This window comes from Heptranchias perlo, chromosome 4 (genome assembly GCF_035084215.1).
Source record: "Heptranchias perlo isolate sHepPer1 chromosome 4, sHepPer1.hap1, whole genome shotgun sequence".
Classification (NCBI taxonomy): Eukaryota; Metazoa; Chordata; class Chondrichthyes; order Hexanchiformes; family Hexanchidae; genus Heptranchias; species Heptranchias perlo.
Window position 1 is genome coordinate 118,638,883 of NC_090328.1, and position 17,976 is coordinate 118,656,858.

At 41.6% G+C, this 17,976-nt stretch overlaps 2 protein-coding genes across 11 annotated transcripts in view; one reads left to right on the forward strand and one right to left on the reverse strand.

Moving 5' to 3' along the window:
- aco1 (aconitase 1, soluble) overlaps window positions 1-17,976 on the forward strand; it is a 62,823-nt gene that overhangs the window by 18,598 nt on the left and 26,249 nt on the right. Inside the window, exons 5-10 of the mRNA XM_067983563.1 lie at window positions 4,985-5,054; window positions 6,009-6,192; window positions 9,401-9,540; window positions 9,818-9,989; window positions 13,508-13,608; window positions 16,662-16,778. Of these exons, the coding sequence (XP_067839664.1) occupies window positions 4,985-5,054; window positions 6,009-6,192; window positions 9,401-9,540; window positions 9,818-9,989; window positions 13,508-13,608; window positions 16,662-16,778 (784 nt within the window). The remainder of the gene's footprint in view (window positions 1-4,984; window positions 5,055-6,008; window positions 6,193-9,400; window positions 9,541-9,817; window positions 9,990-13,507; window positions 13,609-16,661; window positions 16,779-17,976) is intronic.
- Window positions 7,624-17,976, reverse strand: part of LOC137321234 (antiviral innate immune response receptor RIG-I-like) — a 131,416-nt gene continuing 121,063 nt past the window's right edge. For 3 of the 10 annotated variants that reach the window (XR_010962756.1, XR_010962749.1, XR_010962750.1), the window contains one exon: window positions 16,702-16,738. Coding sequence is in view for 3 of the 10 variants with exons in the window: in XM_067983559.1 (XP_067839660.1) it covers window positions 8,790-8,873 (84 nt within the window). In the remaining 7 variants the exon portion in view is untranslated. Of the gene's footprint in view, window positions 8,874-9,967; window positions 9,987-14,676; window positions 14,796-16,551; window positions 16,739-17,976 lie in introns of those variants that run through there. The other 7 variants (XM_067983559.1, XM_067983558.1, XR_010962754.1 and 4 more) reach the window with 6 other exon arrangements.

Here is a 17,976-nt window from a genome sequence, read left to right on the forward strand (position 1 = left end):
TGCACTGGATACCACAAAGGCTATGGGCCCCGACAACATCCCGGCTGTCGTGCTGAAGACTTGTGCTCCAGAATTAGCTGCGCTTCTAGCCAAGCTGTTCCAGTACGGCTACAACACTGGCATCTACCCGACAATGTGGAAAATTGCCCAGGTATGTCCTGTCCACAAAAAGCAGGACAAATCCAATCTGTCCAATTACCGCCCCATCAGTCTACTCTCAATCATCAGCAAAGTGATGGAAGGTGTCGTCGACAGTGCTGTCAAGCAGCATCTGTTCACCGATGCACAGTTTGGGTTCCGCCAAGACCACTCTGCTCCAGACCTCATTACAGCCTTGGTCCAAACATGGACATGAATTCCAGAGGTGAGGTGAGAGTGACTGCCCTTGACATCAAGGCAGCATTTGACCGAGTGTGGCACCAAGGAGTCCTAGTAGAATTGAAGTCAATGGGAATCAGGGGGAAAACTCTCCAGTGGCTGGAGTCATACTTAGCACAAAGGAAGATGGTAGTGGTTGTTTGGAGGCCAATCATATTAGCCCCAGGACATTGCTGCATGAGTTCCTCAGGGCAGTGTCCTAGGCTCATCCACTTTCAGCTGCTTTATCAATGACCTTCCCTCCGTCATAAGGTCAGAAATGGGGATGTTCGCTGATGATTGCACTTCCATTCGCAGCCCCTCAGATAATGAAGCAGTCCGTGCCCGCGTGCAGCAAGACCTGGACAACATTCAGGCTTGGGCTCATAAGTGGCAAGTAATATTTGTGCCAGGCAATGACCATCTCCAACAAGAGAGCGTCTAACCACCTCCCCTTGACATTCAACACCATTACCATTGCCAAATCCCCCACCATCAACATCCTGGGGGTCACCATTGACCAGAAACTTAACTGGACCAGCCACATAAATACTGTGGCTACAAGAGCAGGTCAGAGGCTGGATATTCTGTGGCGAGTGACTCATCTCCTGACTCCCCAAAGTCTTTCCACCATCTACAAGGCACAAGTCAGGAGTGTGATGGAATACTCTCCTCTTGCCTGGATGAGTGCAGCTCCAACAACACTCAAGATGCTCGACACCATCCAGGACAAAGCAGCCTGCTTGATTGGCACCCCATCCACCACCCTAAACATTCACTCCCTCCACTACCGGCGCACAGTGGCTGCAGCGTGTACCATCCACAGGATGCACTGCAGCAACTCGCCAAGGCTTCTTCGACAGCACATCCCAAACCCGCGACCTCTACTGCCTAGAAGCACAAAGGTAGCAGGCACATGGGAACAACACCACCTGCACGTTCCCCTCCAAGTCACACACCACCCTGACTTGGAAATATATCGCCGTTCCTTCGTCGTCGCTGGTTCAAAATCCTGGAACTCCCTTCCTAACAGCACTGTGGGAGAACCTTCACCACACGGACTGCAGCAGTTCAAGAAGGCGGCTCACCATCACCTTCTCAAGGGCAATTAGGGATGGGCAATAAATGCTGGCCTTGCCAGCAATGCCCACATCCCATGAACGAATAATAAAAAAAACTCAAATTAATGGTCAAAGGTTGAATCAATAACTTGCTGTAATTTAACTCTGGTAATTATGCTTCAAAATACAGGACAGTGGGAAAACAGTCTTAGAGCTTTATACATCATTCCTTAATTCAAGCTTAATGGGGAGAGTCTATAATTTGTGCTCGATGGCGGAGGGATTCACATTCGGGATTGAGGGGGGGATGGGGAGTTTGATTTCACTTTCAGTATGAGAAGCAACATCCAGTTTTAATCTTCAGTTCCACTGCATGCTCATAGATGGGCCAGAAGTGGAGAATGCTTTAATGAATCGATGGTTCATCTAACTGGAGTGATTTCAAGGAGTGTGCTTAAGTTGGTCATTAATTGACTGTTACTTCAGAGATGTGGAGATGCAGGGAGAGAGCGTAAAATCTGATTATTTTTATATTACGTTTGACACTGTGGAAAGCAAGGATAAAGCTGATAAATTCCATAACAAAGGCAAATAATTAAAATGTTTTAATAAAAATGAAAAATTGCCATGAAGAATGTATGATGGAATTATAGCTGCTGAAAATCCAAGATGGTGGCCCTTGGCTCTGAAAATTTGCAGAGAGAACATCCCTGAGCATGTTCAGACTGGGCACAAAGCCGCACAGCAACCAGGCTCTAATAATGGCATGCTGAGTTTACATAGGTGAATCCCATATTAAATGTGAACATTGGAAATTATAATGAGAAAGTTGACACACTGACAACAGGAAGTCAAGTGACTGGTGCAGACAAAGTGTGAGCAGATGCAAGATTTTTAATTACTATGGATGGAAAGAAATATAGTTATTTGTAATCACATCACAGGCATTACATGATCAGCCAGTATTTATTGGTGATCAGCCAGCATGTAGTTAAATCCAGATATGCGTAGTCCTGATTTCTTTTTAATAAAAGGTTCTTGTTACTTCAGTGACACATGAATATTGTTGCTAAGCACCGTTTCTGCTCCTTGCATAGCAAGTAATGGCACAGTCAGTCCTGTTCCATGTCTTAAATTGGGTGTCCTTAGTACATAGAACAAGATTCCGCTGTAGATGTAGAATGATAAAGGGACAGCGGGTCATTTTAAAATGATTACTTGAGATGAGGTTTAAAAATTTCAGCCTTGCTCTTGTATTCAAAATTAATTAACAATAAATTATAATGGTTGTGTAACTGCTTTGTAACTCAATTGTCACCTTTTGTAATGCACAAAACAATTACGATTGTATATAAAATACCTGCATTTATTTGATTTTACAGTGAATTGAAAATTAGGTGGTCTTCCTAAGAATGAGGAGGAAAAAAAATTGTTGAATTTGGCCTGGCGCAACATCGTGCAACAATTACTGCACTTCTACTTATTGTGTGTAGCATTATTTGCTGCCCATGTGTCACAGATTTGCATAGGATGTTCCAGAAGCAGTGAAAATGCAGGTTTCTGAGGAATAGCAAATCACTTGCATTATTTATAGCCCATGGAAATGTCATTTGGTTGTGGGGTTTGCTTACGTGTGAATCTTCATAATTCTAAGTTGGGGGTCACCAGGGGGATCGTATTCCCTTTTCTAAAAGTAATACAGCACATTACCCCTTGGTTGGACTTTAGTGTAGATTAGGCAAGTGCTTGTGCTCTTTTAACCTGTGATGTTTGTTTCCTTGGAAAAAAAATGGCCATCTGTTTTGTGGTCACACAAATATGGCTAGTTTCCTAAAACCATTAATCTGTTTATAGTGGTTTTAGTTTGGATTTGCGTGACTTGCTTTGCTTTTTTTTAATATAGACTTGATCTATGCACTTGCCAGTTTTTTTTCAGCTAGCAGGCTCACTTTGATGTATGCGCTGTGTTGAAGTGCAAATGGCTCCTTGGGGAAAGTAGAAAAATAGGATAATGTGTATATTTAATTACAGAATGCTGCTGATAGGCTAAATTGAATACTGCTAATCTATATTTACAATCACATCAGAGAACTTGTTTGAACAGATGTATGCAACCTTCTTTCTGAAATTAAAGTTTTTTTTCTGACATTTTAAATTCATTACAGTTTGCACGTAGTTTCTGGCAGTTTGCGCACAATAAGCGCCTTGCTGATTTGGGGAATTATTGAAAGAACGATTCTTGTGATGTGGAAATTATGCAGCTGCTTTTGAATCCAAGATTTTGATATGCTAAACTTAACTGTTAAATATCAATAAGAAGAACTTCATAAACATGGGCTTGTGGACTAAAGCTTTTTTTCCCATTTGCATTGACATGCTATGTTCTAGGAAAGATCAAAGAATCTGCTATATGTGACAAAAGAGGAAGAGGGTGGAATTATGATTGAACGGAAGCCATCAAAGCTGGCAATAGGTTAGCTAAACCATCCCGGCATTACATATGCAGCATGGGTCAAGTGACATGAGTCCTAGAGGATCAAATAGAGATAAAAGCGCCCACTCATGGTGGAAGTTTTGGAGTGAGACTAAGGCACAGCAGCAAAAACCCAGGAAACATCAGGGGAGGGAAACAACTTCATTATTATTTTAGCATTTGGTCTTATTTATACGAAATTATAGCAAAAAAAAACACATCAAGATAGTTTAGAAATGGGCAAGCCTGGTAAATGAAGCAAACTCGGTTCTGTACACTGGTATGCTTGTGTCATTGCATGAGCTAGCATTGTGACACAAGCTTGCAGACCTACCAACTGGTTTGGTGTGTTTAGTGGGCTAGAACAGGGAGCATGTAATCCGACATCAGATTTCAAGGCTCACAAAAACTCTGGTTTTGCAAAATCATTGGACCTCTGGAAATCGTCTTTTTGAGTGTGCCATTGATACTGGGAGAGCTCCATTGCAGACATAGGTGCTATTCCCTCAAGGTGAAAGTGGCATGAGAGGCATCCAGGGCCCTATGGAATTTGCATTTTCTGAAATTAACCCATTTGAGGGCATTCTTTTATTGAACTATGTACAATTCCTCTGCATTACTATTTTGTGGCCTAAATTGGTCATTTTAATAGAATAGGAAGAAATACAATCCACTCAAAACCATTGTGGTTCTTATGGTTTAACTGAACTTTTACTTCCTAGGATATTAGCAAATTGTTGCTGGACGTTCGTGTTGTGAAACTGAATAACAGATCATACTGTAATAACCAGCATTAATTGAAATGCCACAATATCATTCTCTCTTCCGTTGCGGGGTAATCGGGAAAATAAAATATGTTGAGGTCCTGGGAACTTAGTACGTTATGTGTTGCTTCTGGATTAGTGCTCTGGATGGGACCTATCTATGATGTTCATTCTTTCACTGTAAAGCTGCATAGTATATTGTAGTGTTTCCTCCCTCCCACTTTACTTAGGTAACTTTATTAGATATATTTGCGTACTTACTTGTGATAAATTTGTGACAAATGTTTTGGTGCTGAAACTCATCTAGTTCTGATTTTTTTTCCCCCCAGGCCAGACAGCTTGCAAAAAAACCAAGAAATTGAATTTGAAAGAAACCAAGAAAGATTTGAGTTTTTGAAGGTACCTTATTTTGTGTGGTTTATCAAATGTTCTGCAGTAAAATGTCTTTTACTGTTCCATGTGCCGGGAAAGAACAATCTAGTGCATTACGGTCTTGACCTTATGAACTGAAATAAAGATTCTCCAAGGGGGGGAACCAGAATTCTGAAACTCTTCCATTTCCACCCACGATGGAGAATAAGCACAAGATAACAGAAAAGCTCATGAGCTGTACTCGAGTATGTTTACAGCAGAATATAAAAGCTTGGGAAAAGACAATCTTATAAATTTTTGATTATCTCGGTAATACTAGAACTTCCTTCCTGCTTCCCAGCAGTTGGGTTTGATAGTCGGTGCTGATATTTGATAAAATCATATATAAAGAAATATACTCTTGAGCTTGCTCAGTGGCTTAGCTGGTAAAGGCAGCTGAGCTATAGAAGCCAGGAAGTACCAGCGTCAGTGCCCAGTCTTAGAGTTGGCTGATCTCAGCCAGGTTGTTATTCGGGAGGCTAAAATTGGTTTGGGACACCTCTGTGCTAGAGGGGGGGGAGAAAATCAGTCACAATTCCTGCTCCTGCTTGCTAGCCACTGACTTCTGTTAGACAACCACACATGTGCATTTTCCATGAGGAAAGAGTTGGGCACAGCTGTGATACCCTCACAGTCACAGAGCCTGCCAGAACTGTCTGTGCTCATACTTAAAAGGTGGCCACTTGGACCCCAGCGGAGTCAGTACCTGCAGGAGAAGGGAAGGGATTGAAATCACCAACAAAACAGTACTTTGGTCGACAGTGATTCGAAGCTCCAACATATTGTTTCCCATCGGGTACTCGTTTGTGCCCATGAATCAACATTAGCAGCAATTTAAAGGAATAGGGATTGTAAGCAGTCATTTAGCTAATTATGTATGTTGTCGAGTTAACCATCTCTGCAGCTTTAAAATCTTTTTTCACCTTTTTCTTTAAACCAAAGTGGGGCTCTAAAGCTTTTCGAAACATGAGGATCATTCCTCCTGGCTCAGGAATCATCCATCAGGTGAATTTGGAATATTTAGCAAGGGTGGTATTTGATCAGGATGGATGCTACTACCCCGACAGTCTAGTGGGTACGGATTCTCACACAACAATGATCGATGGCCTTGGAGTGCTTGGCTGGGGTAAGCAAAATATTGTCACCTGCTAGACGTTTGCCTTATCTAAAGATTATGACTGGGATTTAATAGTATTATCTTTGCAGGAAAGAGTTTCCTTAGACCAGAGAAGGTTAAGGGGAGATTTGATAGAAGTGTTCAAAAGCGTGAAGGGTTATAATAGAATAAATAAGGAGAAACTGTTTCCAGTGACAGAAGGGTCAGTAACCAGAGGACACAGATTAAGGTAATTGGCAAAAGAACCAGAGGCGACATGAGGAAAAATAAATTTACGCAGCGAGTTGTTATGATCTGGAATGCACTGCCTGAAAGGGTGGTGGAAGCAGATTCAATAATAACTTTCAAAAGGGAATTGTTTAAATACTTGAAGGGGAAAATTTTGCAGGGCTATGGGGAAAGAGCAGGGGAGTGTGACTAATTGGATACATTTTTCAAAGAACTGGCAAAGGCACGATGGGCTAAATGGCCACCTCCTGTGCTATATCATTCTATGATTCTGTGATTAACTTTATGTTCTGACAAAAACGGTTTAGATTTGGTGTTGCTTAAGAGGTATGTTTTAAATTTCAACAGTATTTTTAAAATCTTCTGAATATTGTAGGTTTTTTTTTAGTCAAAACTCATCATTCTCTACTCAGCCATTTACAAACCATTTACAGCAAATGTCTTGGACTGGTTTTACAGAGAACAGTTCCATAATCCCAACGAATGTTAGATACTACAGTCACATTTCAGGATTTACGACTATTCTTTCATGGGAGGATCTTGGTGTATGTAATTTCTTAAAAGTGCTACTATTAAGTTAAATGTAGCTCTCGAGGGGTTAAATTCATAGAACAGTATAGCTGGGAAATTTAGATAAGGATTCAGATGAAACATCTGAACAAGAATGCCTTAGACAATGAAAGTTTGACTGGACATTCCAGTGAACATTCACACTTCTTATCATTGGGATGACCCATTCATGCGGTGTCTGCAGAGAACCTATAGTTGTCATTTTTATTGACTGGTCTAATGGCGAATCACTGAATGGGGAAGAAGTCAGATTGGTACCGACTTTCGACTTTGTGTGAGCACAGCGAAAATAAAAGGAAAGAGACACACGGGCAGGCAGTCAGGTTTTAAACAGGAGCCTGCAAGGTTTAGACCTGGAGCTGGAAGCAAAGGTACAGTTCAGTTTTTCATAGAATCATAGAATGGTTATAGCACAGAAAGAGGCCATTTGGCAATCCTGCTAATCCCATTCCCCTGCCCTTTCCCCGTAGCCCTGCAATTTTTTTTCCTTCAAGTACTTATCCAATTCCCTTTTTTGCAGTTAGAAATTGTCCAGCAAGAATGATAATGCTAAAAACAAGTCTGCCTTCCCATGGAAGGGACAGGATGTGTGGTTCATTATATTTTCTCATTTTTCAAGGAAAGAAGTGAAAATTGAGTGAAATAAGTGAAGTTTATTTACGGCTGTTCATCTGAATGTTCACTTGATGTCTTCAAAATAAAGCACTTTAATTATGTGCCTCAGGCCTCGTCTGACTAAAGTGTTTTTCAGTCCATCAAGGCACGATTTGAGAAATGCATGTAAGGGCAAATGTGAAAGACATAACATTCAGTTCATATCACAAGGAGGTGCTATTGTTACACTCCTGATTTATGCTAGCGTACAATTAAATATTAGTTACGGCTACACACCTGAATATAAGATGCACAGACTGCTTATGGGACTACCATCCCCAAGAGAATAGCTGAGCTAGACCTGAAACTTGCAACAACTACACTTCCACGTGCTGCAGGCATGAAAAAGTCAAGACAAGCTTAAAAAGTATCTGGTACTCGATTGCCAGTGAAATATTCAGTTTCATTCTACGAGCGCATATTGCTTGATTAAAATCTTAAGTGCGTCAATCAATTCCTCAATACCACATGCGCAAGAATTGATGGTTTGTGTGTGCGCCTTGGTTTTTACAAGTGTGTGAAACTCCCAGTCGTTCTGCAAAATAAAATTTTGGGCCGGTCAGTTCAGCCAATATTTTAGTCATTAAAGAATAAATTTTCCACTTGTGCACTACTGGCGTGGAGCCTTGCCTGGCAGGCACGCATGTCAGGAAATTGCATACCATAACTCATGATTTTCTGTGCATTCACTTTAATGGATAGAAAATCATGGGTTGCACGTGTGTAATTTTCCAACATGTGCTTCTGGCGAGTGAGGGTCTGCTCTACTTCAGACTACTCACTTTTTCTTAGTGTCATTCTAAGCCATTTTGCTTGGATGACTGCACTGATCTAATCTGCCTAATTTTGTAGTGCACTCACTGAAAAAATTTGAAGCCAGTCTAATTTAAATCATCCAACATGGAGTTTGTGCTTGCATGCACAGTTATGCTTCCCTTAATCTTGAAGGCCTGTATTCAGTAACCTGTGATACTGAATAAATGAGGAGAGAGTACAAAGTACTAGCCCCACTTCTGAGTCTCGGGGGGGCATCAGCAGACGGGAGTGGGGTGGGGGTGGGGGCGGTGGGGGGGAGCGTGAGGGCACTACGTTTTAGGCAAGATCCTCGCTTTAAGAGCACACTATCAGCCTTAGAGCCCTGAGCTGGAAATTACTTAGGCAGGCCACGTGTTTTTCAGTGGCTTTATTGATGTTGATAGCAACTGGAACTTCAGATTAGTGTGGGGCATCTCCAGATCCTAGAAAGAAAGAAAGACTTGCATTTATATAGCACTTTTCATGATCTCAGGACGTCCCAAGCTACTTTACAGCCAATGAAGTACTTTTGAAATGTAGTCGCTGTTGTCATGTAGGGAAACGTGGCAGCCAGTTTGTGCACAGCAAGGTCCTACAAACAGCAATTTGATAATGACCAGATAATCTGTTTTAGTGATGTTGGTTGAGATAAATATTGAACAGGACGCTGGGAAGAACTGCCCTGCTCTTCTTCGAAATAGTGTCATGGGATCTTTTACATCCACCTGAGAGGGTAGGCGGGGCTTCAGTTTAACGTCTCATCCGAAAGACAGCACCTCCGATAGTGCAGCACTCCATCAGTGCTACATTGGAGTGTCTGCCTATATTATGTGTTCAAGTCTCTGGAGTGGGACTTGAACCCACAACCTTATGAAACATCACCTACCAGCTGGGTATTGCTGCACCCAATGTTTGAAAACTGTGACGTCCTGGATTCTCACTGATGGTGTGAATACTGCTTCTTTTGCAGGCGTGGGTGGCATTGAGGCCGAGGCAGTAATGCTGGGTCAGCCCATCAGCATGGTCCTTCCTGCAGTAGTTGGCTATAAGTTAGTAGGAATCCCAGACTCCTTGGTAACATCAACAGATATAGTCCTCACAATCACAAAAGTAAGTACACTATACCTCCAAAAACTGAGGAGGTATTGTGGTAGTGTATATTAGGCATTTCAAGCTTAATGTTAGAATCCTAGTAACTTGCATTTTATATATATGTATGTATGTATGTATTTTAAATTAATTGTAACTTTTTATATATTTTTAAACTTTTTTTAAAAAGTCTTAAACTAGTTCTTAGCACCAACTTCAGAACAATTAAGCTATTGTTAACAAAGATTATTAACTTGATCATTGAAACAATTTGTTTTTATTTTTTTCTTCTTTGAAGCATCTTCGCCAGGTTGGGGTTGTGGGCAAATTTGTTGAATTCTTTGGGCCAGGTGTGGTGCAACTCTCCATTGCTGATCGAGCAACTATTGCCAACATGTGTCCTGAGTATGGGGCAACAGCAGCTTTCTTTCCAGTGGATAAAATAAGCATAAAGTACCTGGAACAAACTGGTATGAACGTGAAAATTAATATTAAATGCACATTGCAATAATCTGGATGTGTCTCCACCTAGTTATCTTCCATACTTTAATAGAGTAGGTAACTCTACTGCTGAAGTACTGATGTGTACCTATCCGTAGAATCGTACAGCACAGAAGGGAGGCCATTCGGGCCATCGTGCCTATGCCGGCTCTTTGAAAGAGCTCTTCAATTATTCCCATTCCCCTGCTCTTTCCCCATAACCCTGCACATTTTCTCCCGTTCAAGTATTTATCCAATTCCCTTTTAAAAGTTATTATTGAATCTGCTTCCACCGCCCTTTCAGGTGGTGCATTCCAGATCATAAGAGTTCTCCTAGTGCATTAACCTATTATTGGGAGGAGTTGTATTTTTCACATTAATAGCATGCGTGTGCAAATTTTTTAAGTGTGTACTGTGGATCATATAACGTTTGTGAGTGCTGCCATTAATTTACACATATCTGAAGATTTATCCGTCAATGTGGAAACAGAGCTGAGACCAGACATTTCCAATCGTTCGGGCGCAGGAAATGTAACCAGTAGAAATTAATGGAATAAGAAGTATAAATACAAATCATAGAATCATAGAAGTTACAACATGGAAACAGGCCCTTCGGCCCAACATGTCCATGTCGCCCAGTTTATACCACTAAGCTAGTCCCAATCGCCTGCACTTGGCCCATATCCCTCGATACCCATCTTCCCCATGTAACTGTCCAAATGCTTTTTAAAAGACAAAATTGTACCCGCCTCTACTACTGCCTCTGGCAGCTCGTTCCAGACACTCACCACCCTTTGAGTGAAAAAATTGCCCCTCTGGATCCTTTTGTATCTCTCCCCTCTCACCTTAAATCTGTGCCCCCTCGTTATAGACTCCCCTACCTTTGGGAAAAGATTTTGACTATCGACCTTATCTATGCCCCTCATTATTTTATAGACTTCTATAAGATCACCCCTTAACCTCCTACTCTCCAGGGAATAAAGTCCCAGTCTGTCTAACCTCTCCCTGTAAGTCAAACCATCAAGTCCCGGTAGCATCCTAGTAAATCTTTTCTGCACTCTTTCTAGTTTAATAATATCCTTTCTATAATAGGGTGACCAGAACTGTACACAGTACTCCAAGTGTGGCCTCACCAATGCCCTGTACAACTTCAACAAGACATCCCAACTCCTGCATTCAATGTTCTGACCAATGAAACCAAGCATGCTGAATGCCTTCTTCACCACCCTATCCACCTGTGACTCCACTTTCAAGGAGCTATGAATCTGTACTCCTAGATCTCTTTGTTCTATAACTCTCCCCAACGCCCTACCATTAACGGAGTAGGTCCTGGCCCGATTCGATCTACCAAAATGCATCACCTCACATTTATCTAAATTAAACTCCATCTGCCATTCATCGGCCCACTGGCCCAATTTATCAAGATCCCGTTGCAATCCTAGATAACCTTCTTCACTGTCCACAATGCCACCAATCTTGGTGTCATCTGCAAACTTACTAACCATGCCTCCTAAATTCTCATCCAAATCATTAATATAAATAACAAATAACAGCGGACCCAGCACCGATCCCTGAGGCACACCGCTGGACACAGGCATCCAGTTTGAAAAACAACCCTCGACAACCACCCTCTGTCTTCTGTCGTCAAGCCAATTTTGTATCCAATTGGCTACCTCACCTTGGATCCCATGAGATTTAACCTTATGTAACAACCTACCATGCGGTACCTTGTCAAATGCTTTGCTGAAGTCCATGTAGACCACGTCTACTGCACAGCCCTCATCTATCTTCTTGGTTACCCCTTCAAAAAACTCAATCAAATTCGTGAGACATGATTTTCCTCTCACAAAACCATGCTGACTGTTCCTAATTAGTCCCTGCCTCTCCAAATGCCTGTAGATTCTGTCCCTCAGAATACCCTCTAACAACTTACCCACTACAGATGTCAGGCTCACTGGTCTGTAGTTCCCAGGCTTTTCCCTGCCGCCCTTCTTAAACAAAGGCACAACATTTGCTACCCTCCAATCTTCAGGCACCTCACCTGTAGAGGTGGATGATTCAAATATCTCTGCTAGGGGACCCGCAATTTCCTCCCTAACCTCCCATAACGTCCTGGGATACATTTCATCAGGTCCCGGAGATTTATCTACCTTGATGCGCGTTAAGACTTCCAGCACCTCCCTCTCTGTAATATGTACACTCCTCAAGACATCACTATTTATTTCCCCAAGTTCCCTAACATCCATGCCTTTCTCAACCGTAAATACCAAATACACACAGTTCCTGTGGCTTTGAGCCAGATAGTCAAACTTCTAGGTCCCAATGGCGCTCAGGCTATACTTTGGACACTCAAAATTTATTAAGTTCAGTTCTGAAGCTTTTTTTTAAAGCAGGAATTCTGGTGAAGGAACGAAATTACATTTATATAGCACCTTTCACAATCTCAGGTTGTCCCAAAGCACTTTGCAGCCAATTAAATGCTTTTGACATGTAGTCACTATTGTAATGTAGGCAAATGCAGCAGCCAATTTGCACACAGCAAAGTCCTTTAAACAGCAATGAGATAAATGGGCAGATCATCTGCTTTAGTGATGTTGGTTGAGGGATAAATATTTGCCCAGGACACTGGGGAGAACTCCCCTGTGCCCGGTATCTGAAATGGAAGTTTAGAATCCCTGCAACTGAAGATTATGACACCTTGACAGGGCAGTGTTCTGTGCAGCCGGGGTGGAGAAAATCAGAGGAGTGTCATCACCGTGCTACTGTTGTTTGCACTCTCTGAAACCTGGTTAAAGAGTTGTAATGACAGAAGCTTGTGAACAGGTCAACTGGCTACCCATTGATTAAAGGATTTGATAGGGTAGATGGAGAGAAACTATTTCCTCTGGTGGGGGAAGTCTAGAACAAGGGGGAAAAACCTTAAAATTAGAACAAGACTGTTTAAGGCTGATGTCACACAAAGGGTAGTGGAAGTCTGGATCCCAAAAGTTGTTCAGGCTGGGGGTCAATTGTTAGGCAAAGGGCATTAAGGGTTACAGAACCAAGGCGGAGTTAAGAGACAGATCAGCCATGATCTAATTGAATGGCAGAACATGCTTGAGGTGCTGAATGGCCTACTCCTGTTCCTATGTTCCCCCTAGCCACGAGAGGTTTGTGGCCCAGTGAAGCCTCAATGTGGGGAAATGGAGTAAGTCGCATTCTCATTTTAAAAGAAAAAAGCATTCAAAAAGCTACTCCTGTGGGAAAATTTGATGTGTGACTATTTATTAGCGAAGGTACTTAACCACAGAGCTGTCAGCTGTATTGAGAGCATGTTACTGTTTGTCATTATATAGTTAAATCTGGTTCATCGATGGATTTCTGTTGCAGAACTTGTTTGCTTATTAGCGCAAGTGTCACCTCTTGTGTTCTGTTACCAAAATTGCCTTTAACGATTAAAAGGTATTACCTGTTTCTAGAAAGCAGAAGCAGTTTACCATGTTGTTGCTATTTTTCTTCCTTGTTTAAGGTCGAGATGAAAATAAGCTGAGTTACATTGAGAGGTATCTCAAAGCTGTTGGAATGTTCAGAGATTTCAGTGATCCATCTCAGGATCCGGAGTTTACTCAGGTAAAATGATCCCTGTGTGTTCAGGTGAAATCTCAGGGTGCTGAGAGATCCTGTAATGTCAAATTATAGACTTTTTTTTTAATAGTCCCAAGTCTTTGAGTCTATAGTTACAGTGTTGTCAAGTAATTCTAAGTGAGGTGTGACTTGGGTTGGGGGAGGTGGAGATGGGAGTTGCAGGTAATGCTGAGGCTGTGGAGATAAGGGTGGAAGTTACTGGTTTGGAGTGCTGCAAGAAGGAAAAGAAAGAACCTGTATTTATATAGCGCCTTTCATGACCTCATGATGTCCTAAAGTGCTTCACAGCCAATGAAATACTTTTGAAGAGTAATCACTGTTGATGAGGACACTGTAGGGGTAATTGGGGGGAGGGTGGTGTGAGGGTGGAGGGGTGAATGTGGGGCAAATGGGGAGGGGATAAGAAAAAGTCTCTTTGGGCTAGCCTCCCCTGCAAGTTCCCTGTTGAAATATCACACTCCCGGTACTTTCTTTTAAAAACTTGGCATTTGTGGGGGTTTTTTTTTAGTCCCATTGCCAGTTTTAAAAAAAAATTTTGAGCTCCTACTCCCTGTCTTTGATTTTATTTTTGAGGTCCCATTTATGGTATTCTTTTTTTAGTCCTGCTTCGTGTTTGTGCATATTCCATTAGTTCCATTCCTGGTGTTTGTGCTTTTTTAAAAAAGTCTGCACACCCTGACACTCCCCATCCTCCAAAACTCACTTCCCCGGTGCTTATTAATATATATTTTTAATTTTCCTCCTTACCCTTTCCCTTAGCATTCTCTTCGTAACTGCCCTAACTCCCTCTTTCCTGCACACACCTCATTCCAGCACCTTTTCTGTGGACGCCACTCAACTGTCATCGAACTCTCTCGATTCCGTAATGTCCTTCCTCCTCTTTTCCTTGCCCAAACCTTTCCCCACTCCGACATTCAACTTCCACCACCAACTGTTTCCTCAGTTTGCACCGCCACCTTCTCTGTAGCCCCATTCTTTTCTCCTCTTTCCCCCTCTTAACATTTTGTATCTCTCGCCACTCAATTCAAGCATCATATCCAATTTCACACTTACTCAATTTCACAAACTCCAAATTGTCTGCAGCCTCTTTGAAAACAATACGTCTTCCACTTAGCCACAATTCCTAAACTCTTGCCTTATGTGGCACATCTACTTTCACATGCTTGTTCCACCTAGCACAGGAAGTAACCCAGATAAATATAAAATTCAGTAAGTACTGTACATCTTTATACAAAATATACAATTAAATACACGTTATATAAAAATATTTGCACAGACATATACATCTATTATTCACACTACATATCTGTATTTTAATATACTATGTCACATGTTTCACTAATTTAACTCCCGTTCCTTTTATCACATAGACGTTACATCCCAGGCCATTTGGCCCAACCAGCCTGTTGGTGTTTACGCTCCACATGAGCAAATAGTTCTAATCACATTTACTCACCTTGTTCCCATATCACTTTATCCCCTTTTCCTTTATCCACTATCCATTCTAATCTTTAATGTTGACATAGTTTATGCCTCAACCACTAACCCTGGAAGTGAATTCCACAGACTCGCAACTTCTATATGAAGAAACTTGTCTTTCCCTCTGTTCTAAATCTCTTGCGTTTAATCTTGTATCCATGGCCCCTTGTTCTAGACCCCTTAACTATTGGAAACAGTCTGTCTTACCTCAAGGCAGTGAGTGACTCATACTGATGTAGAGTTTCATGGGCATTGCTGGCACAAATAGCATTCTTTATATTTGAGTCTAGACCATATTAGTAAACTATCTGCAAGGATGGGGCACAATAGTGCCTAATCCTGACTCTGTTCTTTCCCAACATCAACAGCAGGGGTCACTGGATAGTGATCAGGAGTGGGAGCCTTGGCTGACTTGTTCTATTCCTCCACATAAAAGTCCAGTTGTAGTGAGACCAACTAACAGCGTAGATTAGAGGCTATCCTGATCTGTATGGTTCAATACCATATCTTGCAGTGCAATTATTCTCCTTGAGGGAGCCCTACTTTGGGATAATGGGGAGTGTTTTTTTTTAGAAAAGAGTATCTTAATAGAGTGAGCAATGTCTATGGTCCCTACTTATTAGGAGAGCGTAGTGATGGCTTCTTTGCAGTCTGAGATTTAATTTGAATCTTTAATGTGATTCATTTACTTTAAAATGATCATCATCCACATAGACATTGAGATTTGGTTAACTTCTATGACCCACAAGAAAACTTTATTAATATGATGTGAAAATGGCTTTTAATATTTTGCGGTGTCCACACTGCTGAAAGATATGGCCTACTCCTGCCCCTATTTCTCATGTTCTTATAGTTACGTAGCTCAATATGGATGGTTGAGGTACTGCATAAAAATATTATTTTTAAAAAGTTGATACAGACTAGTGATGTGGGTTGCACACTGGTCTTCCACCTTTTGGAACTTGGGTTCCAGCTCAGCTGACACTGCTGGTGTAAAAGCCTCCTCTGGTTTCTAGCTGCCCTGGCGCAAAGTGAGTTTGCAAAATCTTGCTGCAGTTGCCAATGCCGCAGAGCAAATCTGTTGCTAAATCCGACACTAATTTGGCAATCTCACTCAGGCCGTGGAATGGTTGAAACAGAAGATTGGCAATTGTCATACAGGCACAATTCAGGGGATGCTCTTCTGGGGTTGAGTGGGACTGAGGCATGTCATTGGACAGAGTAGCAGGAGTTTTACTCTGCATCTAACCATGCTTTGTGCGAGAGGTTTGATGCTTGGATACAGGGTGTCCAAAATGGAAAATGTTCCGTTCCCCAGCAATAACACCTCTTAACAGTGCGCAAAATTAACAAATAAACAAAGTTCTAAAAGTTGACAGATTATAAAAGAATTTGCTATAGTGACAGGCTAAATGTGCTTTGACTGTCATGCAAATAAATGTTCCATAGAAAACAAAGAATGTTGTGTTCAGAAACATTGATTTTATGTAGTTTATGTTGCATTTTTTGAGTTGTGCTCTTCCAAACTGTGCAACTGTGAAATCTTTTGTTGTGTGCAGATTGTAGAACTAGATCTTAGCACCGTGGTATCGTGCTGCAGCGGTCCCAAACGACCTCAGGACAAAGTGGCTGTGTCCTGTATGAAGAAAGATTTTGAAAGTTGTTTAACTGCAAAGGTGAGCTTTAAATATGCTGTTTATCACTGGAAATGCCAAAAGATGAAAGTTTTACGCTGGGCATACACTGGCTGAAGGGTAGGAAACTATGTGTTCTATTTAGCAGTTATATCGGGTTGGGGAATACTGAGTGGGATGCCCCAGGGCCCAGTGCTGGGACCATCACTGTTTCTAATGCATAAATTCAGAAATGCAAAGTGGTTAGATTTGCAGATGCTACCAAACTAACAGGGGCAGTGGAATGGGAAGAAGTAGTTCAGAAACTACAGAATGAGTTGGACAGGGTATGAAAATGGGCAGAACAATGGCAGATGAAATTTCGCCAAGATGCATAGAAAGGTAAAATAGGCGACTTGCATTTATATATCGCCCTTAACACCGAAAAATATTCCAAGGCACTTCACAGAAGCTTAATCAGAGGACACGTGCACTCCATGAGTGTTCTGAAATAGCTATGGATGAAGCTGAAAGACACTTGGGAGTCTTAATAGATTCAACGCTGAACATGTCCAATGAATGCAGAGCAAAAATCAACAAAGCAAATAAGATGTTGAACTACATAGCTAGAACAATGGAATATAAGTCAGAGGAGGTAATGATCAAACTGTATAGTGCTTTGTTCAGACTCCACCTTGAAAACTGCGTCCAGTCTGTTATAACTGGATAGCCTGGTGGTGAAGGATAGAATACTTGAGCCTGGTCTTCAGTTGCTTCCAAGCCTTTATTCACAAGAGATCCACATTACCCACTCCACACCCTAAATAAGCTCTCATATATGGATACAAGAGTCTCCAATTAATACACACCACCTGAGTACAGTTAACACTAATTGATATAAATCTCATGGCTATAATTAACAGTCTTGTTGTCAAGAAACGAGAGAGACGGTAGAGGCAGTGCAGAGAAGGGCCACCTGACTGATCCCGTATCAGTGGTCTGAATAATGTGGAAAGATTGGAGAAACCTGGGCTTTTCAACCTGGAAAGGAGGCATTGGAGAAGTGATCTTGTAGACGTACATGATTGTTAAGGGTATAGAAAAAAATAACCGGGAGTATTACTTTAAATTAAACTGTGGAAGTAGAACTAGGGGACATAAGTTCAAACTAGTAAACGGTAATTTTTGGACTGATACATAGAAATTCATCTTCTCACAGAATGATCAACACTTGGAATAAACTTCCAGTTGGAGTGGTGGA